The sequence below is a fragment of the Penicillium chermesinum genome (genome assembly GCF_028974085.1).
Source record: "Penicillium chermesinum strain IBT 19713 chromosome Unknown utg000002l:1.0-5270490.0:1.0-5274688.0, whole genome shotgun sequence".
Classification (NCBI taxonomy): Eukaryota; Fungi; Ascomycota; class Eurotiomycetes; order Eurotiales; family Aspergillaceae; genus Penicillium; species Penicillium chermesinum.
The window spans coordinates 4,878,484-4,892,037 of NW_026695312.1; the positions used below are offsets into that span (position 1 = coordinate 4,878,484).

The 13,554-nt window shown below is 50.8% G+C and overlaps 6 protein-coding genes across 6 annotated transcripts; 1 reads left to right on the plus strand and 5 right to left on the minus strand.

Annotated features, from left to right (window-relative positions):
* Window positions 1–572: 572 nt before the first annotated feature.
* N7468_002719 (uncharacterized protein) lies at window positions 573–968 on the minus strand (the record flags this gene model as incomplete). The annotated part of the gene is made up of 2 exons (XM_058472016.1): window positions 573–740; window positions 915–968. The coding sequence occupies 2 exons, from the start codon at window positions 966–968 to the stop codon at window positions 573–575; spliced, it is 222 nt and encodes a 73-aa protein (XP_058335157.1).
* Window positions 969–1,337: 369 nt separating this feature from the next.
* On the minus strand, window positions 1,338–2,695 carry N7468_002720 (threonine aldolase GLY1; the record flags this gene model as incomplete). Its single annotated transcript, XM_058472017.1, has 3 exons — window positions 1,338–1,444; window positions 1,510–2,463; window positions 2,524–2,695. Coding segments are annotated over 3 exons (1,233 nt in total), but the record flags the coding sequence as incomplete, so codon positions are not given.
* Window positions 2,696–3,582: 887 nt separating this feature from the next.
* Window positions 3,583–5,318, minus strand: N7468_002721 (putative siroheme synthase; the record flags this gene model as incomplete). Its single annotated transcript, XM_058472018.1, is given in 3 exon segments — window positions 3,583–4,158; window positions 4,178–4,935; window positions 4,994–5,318. 3 exon segments carry the CDS (start codon window positions 5,316–5,318, stop codon window positions 3,583–3,585), a joined length of 1,659 nt encoding a protein of 552 aa, XP_058335159.1.
* Window positions 5,319–6,025: 707 nt separating this feature from the next.
* N7468_002722 (uncharacterized protein) lies at window positions 6,026–7,941 on the minus strand (the record flags this gene model as incomplete). Its single annotated transcript, XM_058472019.1, has 2 exons — window positions 6,026–6,406; window positions 6,484–7,941. 2 exons carry the CDS (start codon window positions 7,939–7,941, stop codon window positions 6,026–6,028), a joined length of 1,839 nt encoding a protein of 612 aa, XP_058335160.1.
* An 803-nt stretch (window positions 7,942–8,744) lies between these two features.
* On the plus strand, window positions 8,745–10,061 carry N7468_002723 (putative sulfate/molybdate transporter; the record flags this gene model as incomplete). Its single annotated transcript, XM_058472020.1, has 1 exon — window positions 8,745–10,061. One exon carries the CDS (start codon window positions 8,745–8,747, stop codon window positions 10,059–10,061), a length of 1,317 nt encoding a protein of 438 aa, XP_058335161.1.
* Window positions 10,062–10,838: 777 nt separating this feature from the next.
* On the minus strand, window positions 10,839–13,314 carry N7468_002724 (transcription factor domain-containing protein; the record flags this gene model as incomplete). Its single annotated transcript, XM_058472021.1, has 4 exons — window positions 10,839–12,170; window positions 12,229–12,961; window positions 13,035–13,175; window positions 13,232–13,314. The coding sequence occupies 4 exons, from the start codon at window positions 13,312–13,314 to the stop codon at window positions 10,839–10,841; spliced, it is 2,289 nt and encodes a 762-aa protein (XP_058335162.1).
* Between the last annotated feature and the right edge of the window lie 240 nt (window positions 13,315–13,554).

Here is a 13,554-nt window from a genome sequence, read left to right on the forward strand (position 1 = left end):
AAACAAAGTCGACTTGCATCATTGCATGTGAACCTCGGCGGAAAGTGGGCACGTGCCTGGGGTAAGCTGTGGAGCTCCAGATACCTCAGAAGTACTTATTTTGACGTGTAGCTCAGCCTACACGATAAGTACTCTTCAAGTACCGTGACTTGGTCATAGCGTTTGGTGGATCACGCAAACCGAAGCTGCATTCCGCCCCATTTGCTTCCTCAAACCCCAATTGCTTTCTTAGTCCAGACCGAGTTCAGGCACCGATGGCCTATTCAACGCTAAATCGTTATAACAAAACGTGTCTGATATCCGCCAAGCACCGACTGAGATAATGGGATTACTGAGGATATGTCAGTCTTTACAGCTGTATCGGAAAACCGATTCACTTCATTCGTGGAGCTTAAGTCATTCTTAAGAACATCTCAGTTGCTAGGTGATAAGCCAATAAAACAAAAGATAGCCAAAGGGAGGTGGTTGTAGTATCGCCCTAAACCAATAACAAAAAGCAAATAAGTGGGCTCTGGCGATCCACTCGAGGTCAACCCTGGCACCTCTGCAAGCCAAGAGGCTGACGCAGGCATCTACTTCTTGCCCGATCCGGAAGGAGGAGTGTATGTAGAGGAGCCGCTCCCACTGTTGTAATAGGTACTTCCATTGGGGTTGGAGTAGTAGTAGGAACCGTTGCTAGTGAAACATGTGCCGTCAGTCTCGGGGTCATCAGATGCCACCAGGATTTCTGCAAAATTCACCTGTTCGAGTAGTGGTAGCTGTTGCTATTGGAGGCACCAGAGCCATAATCACGGCTGCAGTAGTGGTTGCCCTGTCATCTGGTTAGCGATGGCTTGCGTGAAAAGGTGTCACTCGAGCTGGTAATGGGTTGACCCTTGTGTCGATGAAGTAAGAGTGGACGGAAGTAAACATACCTGGCTGTTGGTACCGGAGCTAGTGTAAGTGTAACCCTTCGAAGATTGAGGCATGTTGAAGAAAATTTAGTTCAGGGGATCGGTGATTCAGTAGTTCAGCGAGTCAAGCAGGCTGTGAGAGAAGAACCGGTGTGGAGGAAGTCGGAAGTCGGAAGGAGAAAGTGGGCGGGGTATTTAGAAGTTCGTTGGGTCAAGATAACAACCCCTGATTTAGGCCTCCACAGCTAGCAGCCTGGGATCAGGCAAGGTCCGCGATAAGGTTAAGGTCAACTTGAATGCATCAAGGCCTGACTGGAACAGGGATTGCCTAGACTCAATCGATTATATGTTTGTCTTGTAGTAACTGCCGACCCCTTCAGGGGCCCTGCTAATTCTGTCTAATTTCTACATCAAGTACAGAAAGCCGAGCTGAACCAGACAATTTTACCTGCTTCCATAAGGTTTCTCAGTATCCTTGATAGGCTGGTAATTTCCTTTCAGCGCAGTGTCAAATACCTCCGTGAGGCGTTTGATGGCCTCATCCGAGACCTCTGCAGCAAATGTTATTATTTCCATCTCTGTAAACTTCACGCTGGGGAAGGCTGGAATTACTTACGATAATGTACGACGACTCGTCCTCCGAGTAATAGTAATCCATTTTCTTTCCCAATAAGTGCGAGGTCATTGGGCCCGAGCCCAGAGCTTTCCAGATCCAACCATACCATGTTCGTGTGCACAGGGTACTGGAGTTTGCCTCCACGACTAGTCCAGGCCTCTGCAACTTGCTGGGCCTTCACATGGGTGGCTTGAAGCAAACCAGTCTTGCCGTGTGGGTCGGTGCCAAATGTTTGATTGAGGGCAACCCGCGCAGCTGCAGCTAGAATGCCTGTTTGACGCGCTCCTCCGCCAATCGACTTACGAAACCAACGAGCTTTCTTAATGAACTCCCTGGACCCCACAATGATGCTTCCCATGGGAGCTCCCAGGCCCTTGGAGAAACATAAACTCACACTATCAAACAAACTTGTGTACTCGGATAGGCTACCAGCCCCAGATACAACTGCTTCCCATAGTCGCGCTCCGTCTAGGTGAACTTTGATATCGTTGGCATGGGCCCACTCAACGATTCGCTTGGCCTCTGCTAACGGCAGTATCATTCCGTCGAGGGTGTTCTCCAGGCTGATCAGTTTTGTAGGACAATAGTGGATATTGTCGCTGAGCACCGCATGCTTCTGGACATCCTCTAAGGTAAGATGTACTCCATTCTTTGGGACGACCGTCTGTACTGTTGCTCCAGTCCATGCGCTTACGCCACCGGCCTCGTAGCAGATGATGTGTGCCCGATGATCACAAAGCACGGAATGCGGGGGCTGCGCCAGATGGGACCGGATCGCCACTTGGTTTCCCATCGTCCCGGACAGCACTAGCAAGGCATCTTCATGTTCGGTTCTTGCCGCGACATAGCTTTGAAGGTCATTTGTTGCCGGGTCTTCCCCGAAAACATCATCGAGCAAGGTGGTCTGGGAAATAGCTTCTAGCATTGACGGGGTGGGTTTTGTCATGGTATCACCTAAGAATGCTCGTCAGTAAACCGACCCAGAGTCCTGTATTAGGCGGGAATGATATGTACTTCGAAGGTCAAACTCGGCCGCCCCTGCGCCATGCCAGCTGCTACTCTGATTTGCGGCAACATGGGTGGCCGGTTGAGTCGGCAATTGAGACATAGCAGGCCTTTGGAGAAATGAATCACGCTTGCACGAAACAGAGCTTCGAAAGGCCCCAGCGGGGCGAGCACAGCGTCTTACTAGAGGATTCATGAGTCATTATCCCATGCACCGCGACAAGGTCGGAGCGTCAAATCGAGGAACTGCGGGGAGCGCTGGTGTCACATGATACGGGTGGGTACTATATATGCACGCCTACATGTATTCGTACATGTCTTGTTCATAGCACAAGCAATCATTGCCTCAAGACTACCCGCCGGAGTATTTGAGAAGAGCCTGAAATATCTAAGAATAAGACATAATCCTCCTAATGAAAAGGTCCATTCTAATAATAGTAGGTAGATCGTTCTGAGCTAGATACGGCTTTTATCTCGGTAGAACGTGCGTGAGCTAAAAGGCGTTCAAATGAGTAGGGCTGTGCCTTATATCTTCTCCTGACTTCAGTCCCTTTATAAAGCATAAATCTTGGTGAAGGCATTGGGAGATCCCACCCCAGAGCCATGTGCGTACACGGCTGTGCCCTAGCTCCATTTTGTTTCAGCAAGGCCTGGCTCAGGGAACAGCCGACGATATTTCCCTAGGACACGATCGCCAGCCAGAGGGACGTAAAGTGCCATCTCAGGTGCCGTATAAGATGCCATAAACATCAAAAGGGGCCACGATGGTGGCAATCCCTCGAATCAAGCGCACAGCGATTATACTACCAGCTGTCGATATCGAAACGCAAGTCGAGGGTGGTACCCCCCTGACCGTCAGAATGCTCGTATGATCCAAGCCAGGGCCAGACTAGGTAGCGGCGAATTCGCCCGCCAGCTCTTCGTACTCTTTAATGGAACTTCAATTCGATCAATATTCATTTGATGGGGTATCTTAATGCTGTCTATATACATATGCACTACAACTCTATGATGCGACATGCAAACATTCCAAAGCTATTCTTAGATCGAAAGATCTTCACAAGAGCACTAAATCTCTTGAGAAAGTGCAAGATCTTGTATCTCGCTGTGCAGTTCGTCAAGCCCAGAGAATCCCTCCTCAATGGCCCACTTCGAGTCGCCTGGACCGTGAAGAACATGGCAACTAGCTCCAACCACCAAAAGTCCAGGTGGCCGAGACCCGGCTGCTTCAAATGCCTGGCAAACATTCTTCAATGTTGACCGGATAACTCTCTGATCCGGGCACGACGCTCGTTCAACAATAGCACAGGGCGTATCCTTCGGCCACAGTGCCCGGGTACGTTCCAAGTCATCGGGTGCGTACTCAGTCAAGACCTCCACTAGAGCAGACAGCCGATGAAGAGCCATTAAGAAGACAACAGTTTGGGTGGGGACATATGCCGGCGGCTCGGGAGCAGCACCTTTCCTTCCAGTTCCCGTGCAGATAAGAACCTGGTCAGACACACCACGGTGTGTGGCTGGAATATCAGCGAAAAGCGAAGCACTCAATGCACTAGTGATCCCGGGAAGAACCACCGGCGGATATCCTTGGGCGCGGAAGAACTCGAATTCCTCTGCGCCGCGCCCATAGAGATACGGATCCCCCTTGCTTCAGCCGGAGAACCTGCTGTCCCTTCTGTAGGGCGGCTAGCCCCATTTGGAGAAGCTCTTCTTGAGCTTGGTCAGCGTTTCCAGGAAACTTGCGCGCAATATGAAGCTCTGTTCGGCGAGGAATCAAATCCAGGACGGGCGACGGGACGAGCTTGTCTGCGAGGATGATGTCGGCGTTTTGGATCGCGTTGTATGTTGCCCGGGTGAGTAAATCTGGATGACCTGGTCCGGAGCCAGCAAGGATGATCTTGCCCTTTTTCGATACTCCGTTCACTCCGTTTGTTTCGTTCATATGGTTGGAGGATGAGTAGGCTTTAAGAATTTCGTTGATGTCGGCATCGGTGATGGCGGTTAATTTCCGCAGTGGCCAGTATTCGCAAATTTGTGACAGCCAGCGAATGCGCCTTGTCTTTGCTGCTGCCATGTCCCCTTCAGTGACTAAATTATTAAAGGTATGCTTCTGGCCTGTGGTATCGTCGTCGTCCACCTCGAGCGCAGCATCACTAAGCCCGGCGGCATGATCTTCCTCCCAGAGTTTCCTTCGTACAGAGCCAAGCCGATCGATAGCAGATCCCAGGTTTTTAGGAAGGAAGGCGGCAATCTCTCGCCGGAGTCTCGACGCAAGCTTGCATCCTCTGCCGGAGGTCGTAATTCCGATATGGAGCGGTCCGTCTGAATAAGTCGAGAGGAGCGTGAATGAACAGAGATCGGGGGCGTCAGATACATTGACTGGAATCCTTAAGCGACGGCATTTCTGTGAGATGTGTCGGCCTGGTTATCTTGGTCAGCTTCTGTTGAATAGGACCCCAGGAATGCAGATTAGATTTACTTAGTGCGTGCTGGCCACCCAGAGTGATGAAGACCATGTCTACCACACCATCCACTTCTTCCCGGCCAAGACTTGTCAAGTCGCTGTCCTCGAAATCACGAGAAATCAAATGCGCAGCGCCTGTCGAGATATGTTCGGCGAGAGAAAAATGCAAGTCGGCAGTTTCGGTGGCAATGATAATTGGCCGTGCGCCCACTTCTAAACTTTTTGCGCAGCGAGCAGCAGCCAAGGAGTTGGCTCCAATGATAAGATGAATTTGAGATTGAGCATCCCATGCTAGCATCAGCGGGGCAGAAGATGCCGCGCCGTTAGAGGCGTCTCTCATAGTAGCGCTTGCTCCTATAAATCCTGTACGGTCGAAGGGAGATAGGATCGAATGGAATATTTATAAGTCCCCGTATGAATACAGATCCGGGAGGAGTTCCAGTTTGGAGTCGAACACCGCAGTCTTTCCAGGATCACGATTGGACCACTTTGGACCTGTAGGGCCTCCGCGGAGAATTGAGCAATGAGTAAAAAAGATCGGGTGTACTTGGGGCGATAAGCCGATAAGGATTCCCCGCGGTTTATCGGACTGGTGGGGTGCAGGCGAGCTGCACGATAATGAGATGGAATCCGACTCGGAGCTCAAGAAGCAGAATGGCCCCTTAAACGCAGAATGCAGAGGAACGCTCTTCAACACGAACAATTCTAAAAATCCATAAACGTACAAAACCGCGATGTTCTTCATCGTCGAAAAAAAATCTTAAAGCGGTTTAGCGCGATGGCGTGATTGCGACGTGTGGTAAGCTGCCTCTGATTGGCCGGTTTACTTCGACTACTCTAGCTGTACAAGATCAGATCTATAAAGAATCCCGAGATGGTGGAAAGTCAAATCTATTTATGTAAAAAAAAGCATTCGCAATGCATGGAGTTCTATATGCATAATAAACCGTAGGGCGAGACCGGCTGGGCATACGGCTTATCCAGAGATGTTTGGTGAGTGGGTGTCCATCTCTTTCTAGGGATTAGATGCACCAGGGCATGGTGATCTTAGTTCTCACGGTTCTCGCTCTCATCCTCGCTTTCTTCGGCGGCCTGTAATCCCGCAACAACGGCCCCGTCCCCCTCGTCATCTACGTCATCAAAGTCGTCCTGAAGCATACTGACTAATTCCAATAGTGCAGCCTGCGAGCGCCACGCTTCGTCACCCAGTGGATGGGTTGGGTCTAGAAAGTCATCATCGGTGGGAGCAGACTGTTCTCGGGTGTTTGTTGTTGAGCTGGAAGGTGAAGGTTTGCGTGAAAGGTCGGGTGCCAGGCTGACAATTCGAATGGCTTTGGTTGGGAAGATGCGGGCAGGGTTGTCATTTTGCCGTTGACCCGCTGGAAGATCGCCTGGGATATTCGAAAGAGATTGGCGCCAGCCAAGAGTCTGTAATATTTAGGGGGGAAATGTATTAGCTGTGCTGCACTCGTCTGTCATTCGATGGCGATAGTTCCACAACGTACAGTATAGGTGGTCATGATCGCATCGTCGCACAAAGTCATAAAGCTGACCGGCACCGCCAGTTGTGGCGCGGAGCTGGTCAGTAAGGCATAAGAAGAGGGGGCCTGGGGACTGGTTGTCTGGACCTTGTCATGGTCATCAAGCGCAACGATGTAAATCCGATCTTGGATTTCAAACATCAATCGATGGTTGCGTACAGCTAGCCATCCACCGAGTTCAAAGCTTGACCCATCCGTCTCGCATTCAATGATCGAGCTGGTCGCCTGGAAACTGGACTCGTCATGAAGAGCCTTCCGCCAGTCGGAACATATGAATACACGACCAGCGCGTGAAAAGCCAACGAAGAGATTTCCATCTAGCATGCCTGCTCCCCATTCATCCTCTTGGTGCCATACATGATTGGGGTCAGTAGGCGGAGAAAGAGGCCCACGTGAAATGTTCACCGAGACAAGGCAGTCTTTACGAGGTGGACCTGGAAGGAATATGCGATGCGCAGGTCCATGCCGGGCGGCCCCCGCTAGCACCGCACTTGCAGAACGGGAGGGTGGTGGAGGGGCACGAATATGATATCTATCCGTAACGCGTGAAGGATGTATGGCACCTAGGTATGCACCGGATGTTTTGTTGTAGACGTGATAACCGCCGGGCCCGATAGAGTAAATCACCACATCGTGGCTCTGGTCGAGGTGACCGATAGCATCTCGTTCGATATCAATCTCTCTCGTCAGCTTCGGAGGGCGTTGGGTCATGTCGTATACGAAACCCTTTCCTTCACTCGACACCACGCAGAGCGTGGAATAGGACAGCTGGAAACCTCTCGTCATGCATTTGTGGTTCAAGACAGCGATCTGACGAAATTCTCCGCGGGGTGCGTCATCCACATCAGCTTGCCAAACTTCGACTGCATCACCCTCCCGATCAAATACAACCATGCCATCCTGATATTCCAGATGTGCGTAGGGCCGAACGGCATCCTTGTCACGGTCGAGTGATGAAGGCAGTCGCCAGAGGATCCGACCAGAGTCCATATCCGTCACATTTAAACCACCTGCATGAGAGGTAGAGACGAAGAAGCGACGTTTAAAATCCGGTCGAAAGCGCCAGACGGGGTCGTTGCCAACTTGCAATACCGACTCCTGTGTGACCGGTGTGTGTTCGGCCCAATTGTGAGCGAGCAGTGTCTGGCGTTTGCATAGATCCTTCCATGACGAGGTACCTTCGAAAAGTCTGGAGAAGCTCTGGGTATCGTTTAAAAAGCTGAGGTCTCGGGTAGGATTAGGTGGATGGGAGGTTTTGGACTCGTAGATGGCGTCCTGGTGAGTGACGTCAATAAATTGATGCCAGGCCGTCGAGACTGCGGTCAACGATGCGAGTGTGGAAATGGGAGAGAATTCCAGGACCTGCAGGATAATCTCGGGGGGCAGGAGGGCCAACGGGTCTTTGGCAAAGGTGGGGTTCATATTCGAGGGCGTGATAGTGAAAAGAAGCCGCCAATAATTTTGATCCCCGAGGGGATCTTTCTTTTGGGGTGAGGGGGGATTTTGATAGTCCTCACCGCCCTAGTTTATCATCTTATCTTATCAAGCTCGGAACTACACAATAAATTCGCCCGCTCTATTCAGGTATTCAGGCACATTCTTCGACAAAAGGATATGGTGGGCAAATCCAGAATCTCTCTCAAATTTTTTGTTCTGAATTGGTATTGCATACGAGTTTTGTCATTAGGTGGTACGATCTACCTAGCTCTGGATAATGGGCAATCAGCTCGCGACCGTCATCATTGAATACAATATGTATATATAATTGACCAGGCATGTTCACCCCACACACTGGAAGGAATGAAAATTCGAGATCCCATTCTAGACCCTCGTATCTCTCTCATTATAACTCGGTCCAGCTTATTTAGAAGCCCATCGCTTTTCGGGGAAATTGAGACCGGAACTGGTGACACGAAGAGGGAAAAAAAAGCAAATATGTCCATTACGTACACGATCTCCGCGGCAAGTGGCTGGCTGGATTTATGCCAAACAAACACTTGATCTGACTGCCAGCACCTTGCAGCACCTTTTGCGCGAACAGCTCAGCCCAGCAAATGAGAATCTACTGCGTGGTTGTACTGAAAATCCTTGGATCCACATAGACAAAACCGGATGGTCCAGCCAGTGTCATAAGTGCGGGGATCCCCGACCCTTGAGTTTCTCCGCGCTGCCCCCTTCAACTGTACTCTCTTCCTGTCTCTCCTGAAGGAGAGGTGCCAACGACCATGCCGAGTCAGACGTTGAAGGAGATAAATGCTCGCAATCTGCGGATATTCAAACATGATTATCTTTCTGAGATCTCGGGCTCTTTGGGTGATCTAGGAACCTTTCTGCCTATTGCGATCGCCCTCTCTGTCAACGGGACTGTATCCTTGGCAAGCACTCTAGTCTTCTCCGGGGTGTACAACATCTTGACCGGGTTATTCTTTGGAATCCCTCTTCCGGTCCAGCCTATGAAGGCCATTGCTGCCGTCGCTATCGCTCGCAGTTTCTCCAACGGTTCCATCGCTGCGGCCGGTATTTTCGTTGGGGCGGCTGTCCTTGTTTTCAGTGTCACAGGTCTCCTGCGCTGGTTTGCACATGTCATTCCAATTCCTGTAGTCAAGGGTATCCAGGTCGGCGCAGGCTTGTCCTTGGTGATCGCTGCTTGCACGTCCACACTGCGTCCGCTCGGGTGGGTTAGTCCGTCCTGGGCCGACAATCGCATCTGGGCCCTTGCAGCCTTTTTGGCGCTGATCATCACCAATCTTTTCCGCAAGGTCCCCTATGCTCTAGCAGTCTTCGTGCTTGGCCTTCTTTTTGCGATCATCCGCACGGCTTTGGCTGCCCACTTGCCCGGTTTCGAAATTTGGCACCCGTACACGGTTGTTCCAACTCCCCACCAGTGGAAGGTCGGCGCCATCGACGCAGGTATCGGCCAGCTTCCTTTGACAACCCTCAATTCAATTGTAGCTGTCGTTCACCTTGCTAGTGATCTCCTTCCGGATGTCCGTACTCCGTCCATCACCCACATTGGTCTCAGTGTAGCTGGCATGAACTTGTTGGGCTGTTGGTTCGGCGCTATGCCTGTGTGTCATGGCTCTGGGGGCCTTGCGGCTCAGTACCGCTTTGGTGCTCGCTCGGGGTCGAGCATCATCTTCTACGGGGCCCTGAAAGTCATCATCGGCCTCCTGTTTGGAGAGACGCTGGTCGATCTGCTTAAGAAGTTCCCTGCTGCCTTCCTCGGAGTGATGGTCATTGCTGCAGGTCTTGAACTGGTCAGTGTCGGTGAAAGCTTGAATACATCTGGTGCTAGGGATCTAAGCATTGCTGGAAATGGAGTATTGGGCAACGCCGAACAGCATCTTACCTCTGGACCTAGTGAAGAAGAGCGTAAGCGTCGGTGGACTGTCATGATGGTAACTGTGGGTCTGTTAGTCGGGTTCAAGAACGATGCTGTCGGCTTTCTTGCGGGCATGCTAACTCACTGGGCTTATGAATTACCTACTTGGTGGGAGAAGGGCCGTGCCCGCTGGTCGGAGGGTCGTCTTCGTCTGCGCTAAATTCAATTATCCAGGTAGAATTATTTTCGGGTATTCTATAAAATGTTTGATGTCGACCGTGTATCTACAAGATTGAGTTCGAAAGATCTAGCTTGTCGTAAGCCGGAAGCACCCCTGGAAAACATGCACACATAGCTTAAATCCAACGGTCACTCGAATTTCAGGATCCAACCTAAGTTCTATAATGCCCTATACTAGTATCCATACCTGCTTCCCAAAATATTGAAAGCCCATATCCCCAATATTGGTCAAACCTGTTGAGGTCAACGGAAGCACTGGATGCCACCAGAATACCATTCGCCCAACTGCGGACTGGGTTGAAAAACCGATGAACCCATCGGGCATCGCGGGCATTAACAAAGCAATTTCGGCTTTCTGCATTGCAAAAGATATACAAAGCCACATTTTACGCGAGACAGAATCATAGAGTACTTCTGCAATTTGCCACATACTAGTAGTGGGGGCTACAATTCGACTCACATGGCTCATTCCTGGAGGTTCTTCTGAATTTGGCCGATCTCTCGGCTTGTGGGCTCTAAAGACCGGCCATAAGGTTATCGGAACCCCTCGGGGTATCTCCAAAGCGCATAGTACTATTAGATCTTGATTATAGCGGACTCAATCTGATCATGAAAGAGACTTCATTCAAGTTTCGAGTTACACGCGACGGTGTTAATCAGGAAGACAGAAGACATGACACGCTCCGGTTTCCCAATTAGATGTCACCTTGTAGATTTCTCAAGGAAAGGTGAGCTGGCTTGTGAGCTGGCTTGTGACTCAGAGAAGGCCGGCCATCACGCGTGTTAGCTCTTGGTCATCATCTTGAAGTGTGCCAAATGTAGTCGGCAATCGGGAGTCTCCGGATTGTGCAACGCCCATATTCACCCCGTTCAGAAAGCTCATTTCGGCCCCCGGATCAAAATAGAGGTCGCCGGCATACTCAAAGAAGCTACTCAGGTCTTCACAGCTGTGAGATTCTGCGTCAGCTGCCGTGCCAGGTGAAAGGGGCCATAACGAAGTCGAAGAAGGCTGCGACTTCCCTCGACTCTGCGGTAAGAAGGAAGAATTAATAGGCATTGGCGAATCTCTGACGGAAGATACCGGGGTCGTATCCGACGGATACCATGAGGTCCCGCGTTTCCAGGATGAAAGACGTCGCGTATCAGCAGGTGTGCCATATGCCCGGTTCTCATAACTCGACGAAAAACCTGAAGTTTGGTTATGTGTATGGAAGTTAGACTGGATCCGTTTGAGGCTACGGATGATCTTTTGCAGCCGCCGCGAGGTTCGTGCGCGAGTCGCAGATCGGCGAACCATATCAACGGCGATGTAGAACTCTGGCCGGCAAGTTTGACTGAAAGTACCTGGTGCATGTCTCACGCCCAAAAGCAAGGCCGCCATTGCAGATATCAAGAAGTAGTTGAAAGGTTCGGGGCGTTGAAAGTAAATGTTGGATACGCGACTGAAATAGTCCAACATGTGTATGGTTTTCTTGGCCGTTTCCACGGCAATAGAAGCACCGGAAACATTTTCAGCGATACGTTCACTGTTCAAAAGATTCTGTCGGTATACCAAGATCCGAAGCTGATTTGCTTGGAGAGCAAGGAGCACTTGCAGCATCATAGTTCTATCTGTGTGTTCCGGCCCTGATGGAGAGCGCCAATTCGGATCAAACCGCAGCTCCTGTGGTATAGAATGAACCCACTTTTGAACCTCCGCGTCCAAGATTGCACAGCTTTCCGAGGTCGCTTGATGTGAGCGTCTCGACCACCCGATAACCAGGCCCCATATTTTAGCGCCAAGGCGGGCATAAGAGATCATGCACATCAGATAGGGCGTCGAATGTCCTGGCTCTGGTAAATCTGTATCCATGTCGGAGTCCTGGATTGCGAATGGCAGCCCTGTGCCGAAAGACCATTTCCGGTCCAATACATAGATGCACCAGAATAACCGGCTCGCCCACATCCATTCAAGCGCCCCAGGGAAGACCCCGCCAGCCTTCTGCCAGGTTTCCTGAAAGTGAAGACCGAGTTCCATACAACCACGAGCCGCCATGCCGGTTAACCGCCATGCGATTACCTCGTCATCACGATAAGAGTGAAAAATAGACTAATACACTCAGCAATCTAGAGATTGATGGTAATAATTCCAAGAGTTCTGTACTCACCAATAAGACTAACAGGAGAATTTCCTTCATGTCCACGTCGGCAATTTTAAGCCTACTGGCAAATCGATCTTCCACACTATCGGCCAGCTGAGCCGCGCGCTCGCTCCGACCGTGCGACTCCACCAACAAGGCTATCGCGCAAAGGATCTTGAGAACCTGAACATCACGCGCATGGAACCAATCTTGGTCAGAGTCTGCGAGAGTAGGATCTGCCATCTTATCCATGACCGGGTCGTAAGTATGATAGAACTGGACCACATATGTTCGCAGGCTAGTCAAGTCAACACAAGGATACATTATTCCTACAGCATCCTCATATACTTGGACCAAGCGGAGCGTCTCCTCGAGGCCTAGAGCTTTCAGGGGATCCCCATCAATAGGCCCTTCCCTTTCTGAAGAAGCCGCCAAGCTTAGAGGCGCGGGTGTTGATTCGTTAGAGTCTTGCGGTTCGTTTTCGCCTCCGGCAGTGCGTCCAACGTTCTCGGGGGCAGTCAAGCTCGCTTGTTGTTGACCAAGGCCAAACTCGGCACTCGTGGGACCAACAAAAGTCGGAGATTTGGGAGGATTCAAGATTCGCTGCAGAGCATGTGCTCCAGTACTCATTCCAGGTGACGGCTTCGAAGAAGCCAAGGGGCTTGACGACTCAAGTTGATGTAGACGGCCGGAAATGGTCCGAATCTCCTGTTGTAGATTCGCGAGATGTTGGTCAATCTTTTGGAACTGAGATGATTGGCTGTAAATAGTTAATCAGTCTTCAATCCAACGGTGACCCAAGGTAGCGTCAATGGCAAAAGTAACAATCATACCGCTCGTTCTCGACCTCGCCTGATGGAGAAACGATGGGTCGATTGGCAGGGAATATACACGGTATATCGTTTCTACTACATCTCATGCAGATCTCCCCCCCACTACATTTCAACTTGCGCCGCTTGCACTCATTGCTGACGCTGGTAAGCAGGCAGTAACCTGGCTGGTTCCGGGGCGGGTAAGAAGCTACACATACCACGCAACCTGAGTATACTTGGCCCTCTTCCTTGGTGCGTCCGCCAAAGGCGAATGGTCATTTCGCTTCGCATTTTCTGCCATGGTAAGCCAAATAGCAGGGCCCGCAGCGATGGAAAGAGCAAACGGCAGCTGAGTTGAAGTGCGGAAAGCGGAACAAATCCGAAGTCTTATCGCTTATCGCATACTGTCTTATCTTCTCAGTGGCTTACCCCTACACATGGTAGACCTGAGTCTTAAGGAACACAGTCTGACGGCGGATCTTTTAGGGAAAGTAAGGTTCTCCCAGAAGGGCTCTTTTAATTTCAACTTGGAGGCCTCCGG